The following is an 11682-nucleotide window of genomic DNA, read 5'->3' on the forward strand; positions in this document are numbered from 1 at the left end:
TGCAGTGGCCAGATTGATAACAGGAACCAGAAGGTTCGAACATATAAGACTGATTCTGGCCTGCTTACATTGGCTGCCTGTATGTTTTTGAGCCCGATTCAAGGTGCTGATTTTAACCTATAAAGCCTTACACAGCTTGGGACCACAATACCTGACGGAACGCCTCTCCTGACATGATCCTACCCATTCACTACACTCGACATCTAAGGTCCTCATCCGGGTGCCTACTCTGAGGAAAGCTCCGGGGATCGCAACAAGGGAGAGGGCCTTTTCAGTGGTGCCCTCCCCTCCCCCAATTATGGAACGATATCCCCAATGAGGCTCGCCTGGCACCAACATTGTTATCTTTTCGGTTCCTGGTCAAGACTTTTCTCTTCTCCCAGGCATTTAACAGCATATGTTGAACTTCTAACTGACCCCAGATCAATATCCACTTAAATGGATATTGTCTTTGTATATTATCTGTTTTATGTTTTAAAATTTTGTATATTATCTGTGTTTATGTTTTTACGGGTTTAAAAATTTGTATTTCTGTTTTCTTAAATGTTCAGTGTTTTAATCTTTGTAAACCACCCAGAGAGCTTCGGCTATGGGGAGGTATATAATCAATCATCATCATCCAACCATATGTGAATACACATAAGACCAATAAAATCCTAAGAACATTTTAAAAAGCCATGGAGGATCAGACCAATGGTCCATCTAGTCCAGCACTCTGTTCACACAGTGGCCAACCAGCTGCACAAAGGAAACCCACAAGCAGGACATGGGACAACAGCACCCTCCATGTTCCCCAGCAACTGGTGCACACAGGCTTACTGTCTCCGATACTGGAGGTAGCACCTAGCCATCAGGACTAGTAGCCATTGATAGCCTTCTCCTCCAGGAACTTATCTAAACCCCTTTTAAAGTCATCCAAATTGGTAGCCATCACTACATCTTGTGGTAGCGAATTCCATAGTTTAACTATGGGCTGTGAGAAGTTTATGTGCCCTGAAACTCCCACTAATCAGCATAATGGGATGATCCCAGATTCCGGTATTTTGAGAGAGGGAGAAAAATGTTTCATTCTCCACACCATGCATATCTTTGTACACCTCTATCATGTTTCCCCTTAGCCTCCTTTTTTCCAAACTAAACAATCTCAGCTGTTGTAACCTTGCCTCATAGGGGGGAGGCCTGAGCCCCTCAGTGATTTTAGTTGCCCTTAAGTCCATAGACTTAAGTACATCACACTCGACTGGAAGTTTTCAGAAGTACTTTGGCAATGAAGAATCATTCAGTGCAAAGTATTAAGATAAAGCTAATAGTGCCATCTTCTTTTATTAGAGATTTCCCTGATAAGCTAACTTTGTGCACAATCCAATGGAAGGGCATCCCAGAGGCCATAGGATACTACAGAGTTAGTTGGAGGAGGCAGACCATCACTGAAGGCCTCCTTGTTGTGAGAGTAGAAACCTCCACTGCCATCCTCTTTTGCTGTCGATACCCTGACAGCGACAAGAAGAATTAAAGGGGAATGCCAGGAACATGCCACGTGTCTAGCAAGTGAGCTGTGGAAGGGGAGGAAAGGAGGCTGGAGAAGGCTCAAGATTTCTCATATCCTGGCCTCTCTGGTATCCTCCTCTACCTAACCCTTTTCCTCCTTTTTGGACCTCGGAAGGCAACAAGCACAGTTCTTTCTGTGCCAGCAGTGAGGGGCTGGGGGAGAGTCGGATCTCCGATTCCTCCTCCCGAGGTCGATGAGCTTTCTCTGACTTCAGAAGGGTTTTTCTGAGCAATCCCATGGGTTCTAGGACACTCTCCCAGAGACCATAGGGTTGCTATCTTAGTTGGTTAATTAGTCATTTTCATCAATTATTCTGCATAGATGTGTGAATGAACAAGAGAATTGCTCTGGGCAAGTATACTTTGTTTTTAGATTATGTATGCAAATGTTATGATAGGAACCACGCAGGAGTACTGCCTGCTTAATGTACAATGGGGTACTCATACAAACAATGGGGTACTCATCTTCTAAAATGGCACAGGCTACCCACAGATTTTATGAGTACTTCTACCAAAACAATAATTTACAGTTTTAAAAAGTTTACTGCTTGATTTATTAGGACCCTCTTTTTAATCAACCAAAAACTATAGTCCTAACAATAATAATACTAGCCCACAGGAGTTTTTTTTAAGGATTACTGACCTTAGAGAGAACTTGTTTTTGGTTTAATTGCCAACAAGAACTACTGTCTGGCATGGTGTTCTCACTCTTCCACATAGCTGGCTGTAGAGAAGCCTTACGCGCACACACACACACACACACACACACCAAACCTGCGCACACTTACTCATAAACAAGTCATAATGATTTCAACATAATTAATCTTCTTATAGATTTGTCTGAGAGTAGTATTTTGAACTTCAATGCATCTACTAACTTTCATTAAAATGAGTGGAGAATATTCAAGTTATCACTCTTAGGAATCAGGGTACCAGCCATAAACCTAAGTACATTTATTTAGAGTTAAACTCCACTGAAGTGAACACAATTCAAAATTACAGAGAATTCCAAGTAAGAATGCTTAGGATCACAGCTTAAAGGCCAGTACACACAATATGTAAACTGCCCAGAGAGCTTTGGCTATTGGGCAGTATAAAAATGCAATAAATAAATATATCCTTCATGCAAATATTCCCATTGTTCCTTAGTGGCATACTAGCATGGCAAAACTTAATCTGAGTAAATACATACATATCTCAGTTTATTAAGTTGAGATATGCCTTAGCCTTGTGCCTAGATACTCCATCTTCATGCCTCACCTTCCCTCCTCTCTTCTTGAAGTTGCATGATTAAAGACTTAACCACAGTTTTCCATTATGTCCAAACTGGGAAAACTACGGTTACCAGGTTCAGAACAAGCCAGGTGCTAATGACAGAGTTTGAAGTTTGTTTCGGATCCTAACTTGTTCCAAACCGGATAATCATAGTTTCCTAGTTCAGACAAAACAGGAAACTATGTTTAATTAACCAGGAAGTCTTCAAACATAGCGTGCCAAGAAGTGAAGGGGCTGGGGGAGGGGGCATAACATAAGGACACTATGCTTGTACGTATCTTGGCTTGGCATGTCTGAGTTGAGTGTGAACTCAGCAATCATTGGCAGCAATACCGGAGATCATGGCATCTGGGGAAATTGTTGTAGTAATCACTGAAATCATTGCCAACCTTATCTATGATTGAGCCATTCGTATCTTATATTTTCATCCTTCACATGTGTGTGATGAGAGTCGGGGCTGATTACATTGAAAACAAAGATTACATAAACTGATCCAATGGGTTATTTTACATATTTCATTGTATTCTTGCTACGTCTGGGAAAAGATAAAGACATATGAATCCATGATCACTGGAAATCTTTCTCCCTCCCTCTAATCTCTCTGGTTGCTGAGATTTCATCAGGCATTTGACAAAAAACTTCAAGCTTATCTGTGAAGCTTCCCTTCACCACCATTTCTAATTTATTCTCTTTTCAGGTTGATAAAACAAATGTAATGAGACAGACAAATGCAGCTAGAGGTAAACTGTTGCTAATAAAGCTAACAGCATTATAATATGCATTAATAACTTCCTCATCTTAAAGGTCTTTAAACCTAGAACTGTGCCTTGAAAAAAAAGGGGAAAAAGCAGTCACTCTTAAGATTCTGGATTTTATGCTCAGAACAGGACCCCATACTTGAACAGGAACAGTTGCACAACTGTGCCATACACCCACTTTTGCTTAAGCATCACAAGACTCAAGGGACCATCTACTCTGGCCCTCAATTTTTCATGCAAATTCTGGCAAGTATTCATGCTAACATATTCAAGAATCACTATATGACTTATAACCTAATTGTGTTGCTGTTTAAAAAATGTTTTCTCTCCACACCCTTCCCTTATCTCAGCTTGTAAGAAGTGCTGAACCCACTGGGTTGGCATTAAACTGTTCATAACCTTAACACGGAAGTTCTCAAATTCCATTCAGGTGCTCCACAGAAACATTGGGGAACAGCTGAGAATATCTCTCCTTGGCCCTGCACTTGATTTATTTTCTTCAATGACAGAGATTGAGGCCATTTTGACCAGAGCTGAATTACCAAATACACTAATAAGACTCTAGCCGAAAGACTGATTTTCATAATAAGGTACTGTTGCAATCTACTAATTTGTCCCTAAAACTTACCACTTAAAGGAACCCTTCTCAGCAGCCTGGTTTGGCACCATGATTTTCATAATATGGAGTTGGCTTTAACAACGATGCCAGTGCTGAAGAAAAAGTGTTGCTTTGTTTTCATATTAAATCCAGCAAAACATGCCGTTGTCCTACAACGTTGGACCAAAAAAAGGTCTATTAAGTGATCACTGAGACCACAACAATTTTTTTGTGGTCCACAGGAAAAAGTTTGAGAACTGCTGCCTTAAGTTCAACTCAGTGAAGAAGCCATATATGAGAGGTCTACCATATTACCCACTGACAGATGTAGGCTCTCCTACTAACACATGTTACACATCACAGACAGTCCTAGATTCATAGTCTCTAAACCACAACTGCTGGAAGATAGGCCAACGGGTGAGATATTAAATCACTCCACAGTTGCTCTGTTTCTTTTGCACTTTCATTGTTAAAGCTCCTCGAATCTAAAAAATCCACAAGTTATTATTTGGGCATCAGCATTGACAGAAGTCATTTTGGGTGTGCCCCCCAAATTATATAGGCTTTAGCATTCTCCTTCTTCATAATTGGATACAAAATAGAAAAGCCAAAGAAGCCATTCCTGTTTGTAAAACAACACAATGTAAACTTCTGTGCCTCACAAAGTTCTTCTTCAGGTTGAAGTTAAAAACAGAGAGCACTGAATAAACCTTCGCTTACACACAGTGACCCTTCAATCTAAAAAGAAACATGGGGCTGAAGGGAGGATGGAACAATGGCAGAAATCCAGGGCATAGCAAATGCAGGTGTACATGTATATGAACTACAATGCACATTATACAGTGGGGCTTGTGCATAAAGGCCAACTATGTCATCACATATACAGTATTTTCTGATTGTGTGAACTGTCTAAAAAAAGTAAATAATACTGCATTCACATCAGACTCTTTCCTGCCACTTCACAAGTTATTCCTATCCAGAAAGCTTTGCACACTTAACTCTTACACAGCACTTTCCTTAAGTACTGTAGGTATAAAGTGGCGCATGAGACAGCCAACCTGCAGTCTCACTACCACCACCACTACCACCACCCCTGTACACACTGAAAAGCTGCTGGATCTACACACCTTCTCAAAGAAAAACAACACGTAACATGAACAAACCACTACACAATTCGTACAATGCTTCATACGTATGTCATGGTTTCCCTTAAATGCACAAAACACTAATTTCGCCGTAAAGGTGCAATCGTGGGCACACTTACCTGGAAGTAAGCCTTACTGAACATAGGCACAGGGAGGCTTACTTCCACGTAGGCATGCCTCGGGTAGCGCTGAAAGCGTCGGAATCCTGCAAAGCGTGTAGGGACCTTGCCTCAGCCTGCAGAAGGCACACAGAGTAAAAACGCCGACCCATCGATTAGCCGGGCTATTCGTGTAGCTTTCCGAGATCGCTAAACTCGTCACAAGACTTCGGAGGGGCCCCGCTGCTGACAAGCGGAGCAGGTCACACACGTGCAGGCGGCGGCGAATGACCGAACCCCTGCCTCCCCCTCGCCGCGGCCGTGCCCCGTGGTACCTGGTGCGTGTCCTCGCCATGCTCCAGGTGGACGATGCCCTGGCTCCTGCCTTCCGTGTCACTGAGCAGGTCATCCTCGGAGTCCTCGAAGAGCGACGACGAGCCGGTGGAAGAGAGCGACGACGTGGAGAGGCGCCGCGACGACTGCAGCAGGTGCAGCGAGCTCTCCGTCGTCAGCCAGGTGCCGTCCGGTTCTGTCCGGCGGAGTCCGGACGGGCTGCGCTGCGCCTCCTGACCGTCCTCCTCGGCAGTGACGGTCAGCTGGGGAATCACCGGCGGTAGCACCCCATTGCGGGGCCGGCAGCTCTTCTTGGCCGGCTCGGGCAGCTGCCCGCTGGTCGTCGCGCAGCGAGCCTCGAAGAGCGAGCGCAGCTCCCCCACGCTCAGCCGCTTGCCCCGGCCCAGCTCCGGGCTGCCGCCGTCGTGGGCGCCTCTGCGCTCCATGGAGGAGGAGAAAGAGCTGATGGTGGCGGCGCCAAGTGACTGTCGAGGAGCGTGGCGAAGATTGCGAGCAGCGGGGAGGAGGAGGAGAGACCGGTCCGCCGGAGGTGGCAGCGGCGGGGTGCTGCTGCCGTTGCTGCCTCGCGGGGAAGCTGGAGCACTCGCCGTCGCTGCCCGGCGAGCATGGCCAACCTGCGCCCTGTCAGGCCGACCCCTGCCTGCTCTGACTCATCCCTGGGGAGCTGCTCGGATTGCCTAACCGACCTAGAGCCCGGCCCATATGGATTATTCGCGGCTCTTGCTCCACGCTGCCGTCAGGCGCCCACAGGCAACCGGGAGAGGCGGAGTCAGAAACACACGGCCAGGTCCAGCCCAGCCCACCCGCTCCCGCGCGGGGTGTTTCTCCTGTTTACTTTTAATAAACGCCGCCCCTGCCTGCCTGCCCGCCCGCCCGCTCGCCCTCCCTCTCGGTTTCTCTTTCATTGAAACCTGGACAATTCTCTCCCAGCTAAACAGAGGAAGGAGAAGCGCCACATAAACACACCCGTGAACACGCGGAGGAAGCGCGTTTCTCTCTGGTGTGCAACTTGTTGGCCCCGCCTTTGTCGTAACCTCCGGGGGTAAGGCACAAAGTTCAGCTGGCTTCCCGCCTCGTGTTGCTTACGCAGAGTCCCAGTTTGCAAGCCCAGGGAGTAAGGCGGCCTTCCCCAACGTGGTGCCCTCCAGATGTGTTGAACTACAACTTCCAGAATCCCTCATGGTTGGCTAGGGGGTTCTGAGGGTTGTAGTCCGACGTATTTAGAGGGCACAAGATTGGGGAAGGCTGACATGAGATTCTTTAGATTAAGTCGTGATCCTTCACTTTTGCTTCTGTTTTTTTAAGAGCACTTTCCCAGGTTTTGTTAAGAGCAGAAACGGGGAATTATTTCTGAAAGAAAAAGCATTTTCCTACTTATGTATTTGCAATATTCTGCTATAGTACAGCGCCCCCTTGAGGTTATGTAGAGGGAAAGCTTTTTGTGTAGAGTTGGGATCTCAATTCTGCAGCAAAACTGAAAATAAATATCAGGCTTGAAGTAATGTGGGTGTAGCAGTAGTAGTCAGAAAATAGAACTCCAGATGTTTTGGACTTGAACTCTCAGCATTCCTGACTATTGGCCATGCGAGTGGGGGATTCTGAGAGGTGTTTTTCTTTAAAAATACAACAACTTGTGAATATTAACAAAATAGCGAGGTCCTAGTGCTAATAATCAGAAGGCATTATGCAACTATTCTGCCTTTTCTTTCTTAGCGGATTTTCTGTGGTAAGAAAAAAAAGAGCAGCAGCAGTGGAAAAATATGGGCATGTTACAAGTGGAGGATGATCTAGACCCTCGTGAAATTCCACAAATGAGCCATGGTCTGGAACCACCTTACAAAGCTTGTTTAGGAAGATAAACCAAATGTACTTGTTGTGGCAGAAAGAGAGTGCCAAAGAGTATGCCTGTGCACATCAGTTGATGGAGAACATGGGTGGGAGGGTGCTGTTGCATCCACGGCCTGCTTGTGAGTTTCCCATGGGCAACTAGTTGGCCACTTGTGAATAAGATGCTGGACTAAATTGACCCTTGGTCTGATCCAGCATGGCTCTTCTTTGTTCTTAAGAGGATTCAATAGCGAAAGATTAATTGTAATCTCATACCATAGGCAACAAGTGTTATTTGCTTATCCATCTTTCTCAAAATCACTTGACCTGTTTGAACTCACAAGGCATTGGTCAAATGCCCACAGTATATAGGTAAGGATAGGCCCACAGGCACTAATCTGCTCCCAGATCTTCCTTTGTGTCCATCAAGACACCCTACTCCTTCCAATATATATTCTAAAATATATGTATATTTTCTTATTGGCAGCTGGAATTGCTTAAAAGTGAAGTAGGAGCCGCTAGCTGCTGCCATCTTAATTTGCCATGAATGCCTCTGGGAAGATTGCTTGTCCTTTGTGACTACCCGTGGCAGCCATTTTATGGTTATGTCCAGGACGGTTTCTTAAATTTCCAGACATACCCATGGGTTCCAGAGCCAGTGGTTGCCTCCCCCTGATTTAGGTATACTTACATGTTTTAATTTAATCAAATGTATTCAATGCACTTGACATCCATATTAAAATGCTCACAAATTCACCAGTGCACTCAACTGCCTAAAATGTAGCTGCCTCTGAGCAACTAAGGGCACAATCCTATGCATGTTTAGACAGAAAAAAAGTCCTACAACTCCCAGCATTCTCCAGCCAGCCATGCTGGCTGGGGAATGCTGGGAATTGTAGGCCTTTTCCCAATCTAAACATGTATATGATTGCGCCCTAAGCTATTGACAACCACTGAAGCCATAACACCTCTCCCTACCCCATTGACCTATCAGAGCAGTCCACTTATCATATGCACCTGGAGGCCCAGAGACTAGGCTTAGCCCCCAAAAGCTTTTCATCTGGCCCTGATAACATCACCTCTACTATCCCACAGCAAACACACTATTAAACACCTCAGGCAATGTTTCATAAGCAGACACAGGCTGCCAAACAACACATTGCCTTTAATATGCAGCATGCAGCTATCCCTGATCTTTTTCCTTACTGAAAAGTAAGTTTGAAGTTTGAGCTGGATTGGGACCTGAGCTTGTGGGGGCTTCAACTCTTCCCCCTGTTATGGTTCCAATCCAGATTGGCTCCCCCCCCCCACTTTTGAGTAAGGACAAAGAACAGGTATAACTGCACACTATGTTTAAAGGTATAAGATGTGGCTATTAAACAAAGGGCACTTCTAATTCTGCAGTGTAAACAGCAGTGAGGGCTTTGGCAAACCCCTTTCACATTAAGCATCACTTCTTTGCACACTCACTCCCATGCATGAGCTGAAACACAGGGAAAGGGTAGTGAGCAGCTGGGGTACCTAAGGGCCTCCCTTGCTGTTTACATTGAGGAAGAGGGTGTTACAGTGCCCTTTCTCTGCGTTTCAGCAGGTATGCGGGAGAATCAGTGGGCAGAACCCATTTTCCTACTGGCCCTTCAAGCCTGCTCAATTGTGGTAGGGATCAGGGATTGGTTGACCAGAACTGTGGGTTGTGAGAATGCGTTATAATCACAGTTGCATGTAGAAGTTTTAATATGAGTCAGAATTTATCTGACCTTAAGCCTAGAGTCTGTTCTGAATGTCAGGGCTCCACGATGGAACATGCGAAGCAGTGATGAGTTTGTGGGCATGTGTGAAGTGCCTCCTGTGACGCCCTGCCCCCTCATGTCGTCTCAACTTCACCTGAGATACCCACAAGCTACCTGACAGGACTGTCCACGACACTAGCACCCGGAACCAATTCAATCCCCCCGTGCTAATGACGTGTTTGAGGGTTTACGCCTACTGCTGCTACTCCTGTCTCGCCTCTTCTTCAGGCCACACAGCTCCACAGCCCAGCAACCTAGCCCTCCGTTTCCCATTCCGCTGCTACCATTTGTTGTTTTCTCCTCAGACCCCTCCACAGACCACACCAGTTGTTTGTAAATATAATTGGAATTTATTAACTCAAGTAAATGTGTGTATAAGCATAATGGTTTCCTCAGTTCAAATGCGTATGGTTACAAGGTTCAAAGCGTATTGGTTTCTTTCACTTATTTCTTATAAGGTTCCACTACCGAATACTAAAATCATCCACTTCTCTCATATAATCATTCACTTCTCTCTACCCCACTTCTACCTTCACTTCACAGAATTCCAACCCACACCCTTTTCCTCTCACTCCCTTAATTATATATAGATACATTTTCCAGCTCCTCCCACTCTTACTCAGCCAATCTGCACCCCCCCTCAACCATCCAATCAACATGCTGGCATTCAACCCCCCCCTTCAACTTGTAAGTACCTTGAGGCCTACTTATTTCCTGAACTTTATATACATAATATAAACAATAACTTTGTGTATATTTACATTTATAACGCATAAGGCAGCTGAACATCACACCTCCTGCCTTCACTACTGAGTAGCTACAATCTTTCCCAAATCTGGAATATTCCTCTCTACAAGAGCTAGCCCAAAACATTTTGCTGTCTGAGACAAATAACAGAATGGCTCCCACATCCACACACCCAATTTCAGGCTGTGTGGCACACAGTGCTGTGTCCTCCAATACCTCACTGCCATTGCCACCCCCTAGCATCTACCACCTCAGGCAATTGCTAATGGTAGGGCGAGTCCTGCTCCCTACCCTTGTCTCTCTATTCCCTTCCTCTGCTGCTTTCCCTATAGTCTATTTTAGACTCTAAACTTCTTGTGAGCAGGGACCTGTCTATTGTGTGTGAAACACTGTAAGATACAACTGTATGAAGAAGAAACAAGAACAGAGCATCCAAATGTTAGGTTTGAATGCTAGAACTGCTCTATCATTTCAAACAGAAAAAAATATTGTTGTTATTTCGTAGATTACTCACTCATTTTTCAAAATAAAAAGACCCCTTACAAAGCAGATTACAACATACCTTAAAATGCAAAGTATATAACCATAAAAATGCTAAACATTAAATATATGAGTCATTAAAATAATAAATAAAGCAGCAGCAGGTAAAACCTCAGTTAAAAGCACAGTGCATTAAAATTAAGCAAATGCAAACTGAAATAAATAAGTCTTTAAAAAATTCCTAAAGGCCAGACAAAAGGGGGCAACCAAAGGGACACACTGAAAGGGCACGGAGTCCCAGTTCACATGTAACAATAAGGAACGAGCAAGTGTGTTGCTACATGCTGCCTGATCGTTCCCACTTGACTCCTGCCAGCAGGTGTGGCTAAAGAAACCAGGACACCTCTGTCCATGGTTTGTGCAGTGTTACGTCCAAAAGGGGACCATTGGCTTGTTGCTCTCCTAACAAGCTAGAATCATAAGGCAAGAACAAGCCCTGGCTTATGATTCCGAAGATTTCTGGCTTATTGTTACATGAGAAACCAGCCCCCAAAGCCCACCTTTCAAAGACTCTAGGAACCCTGATACTGCATAGAAAAGTGTGATAAAAGTGCTTCAGATAATTCTTACAGTGGTTCATCATATATACACTTAGGCCTTAGCTAGACCTAAGGTTTATCCCGGGGTCGTCCCTGCCTGCTCCCAGGATCCCTGTGTGTCATTTACATGAGCAGGGATGACCCCAGGACGATCCCGGGATAAACCTTAGGTCTAGCTAAGGCCTTAGAGCACTCACAATTCTCTGAGTGCTGTTCCTTTTGTAGCCAAAGCAAAGAGGCATCAGCATACTCAGAGGGAGCCTGAAGTTTGCAAAAGTACAAAAACTTGTGTTGAGAGGAGGAAAAACCCAGAAAACTGAGAGGAAATGGAATGGAGAAACCTAGAAGAAAACATGGCAGATTGACTGGAGCACTGAGCAAGAACACTCCACTGGAACATTTTGTCACAAATCCTTTTTGTGATGCTGAATAGGCAGTTTACACAGCTTATGACCTGTTGGAC

At 44.9% G+C, this 11682-nt stretch overlaps 1 protein-coding gene across 1 annotated transcript in view; it reads right to left on the reverse strand.

The window, feature by feature from the left end:
* ITPKA (inositol-trisphosphate 3-kinase A) overlaps positions 1-6208 on the reverse strand; it is a 66848-nt gene extending 60640 nt beyond the window's left edge. The window contains exon 1 of the mRNA XM_063117686.1: positions 5758-6208. Within this exon, the coding sequence (XP_062973756.1) occupies positions 5758-6201 (444 nt within the window). The 5' untranslated portion in view covers positions 6202-6208. The remainder of the gene's footprint in view (positions 1-5757) is intronic.
* Between the last annotated feature and the right edge of the window lie 5474 nt (positions 6209-11682).

Source organism: Elgaria multicarinata, chromosome 2 (genome assembly GCF_023053635.1).
Source record: "Elgaria multicarinata webbii isolate HBS135686 ecotype San Diego chromosome 2, rElgMul1.1.pri, whole genome shotgun sequence".
Taxonomy (NCBI): Eukaryota; Metazoa; Chordata; class Lepidosauria; order Squamata; family Anguidae; genus Elgaria; species Elgaria multicarinata.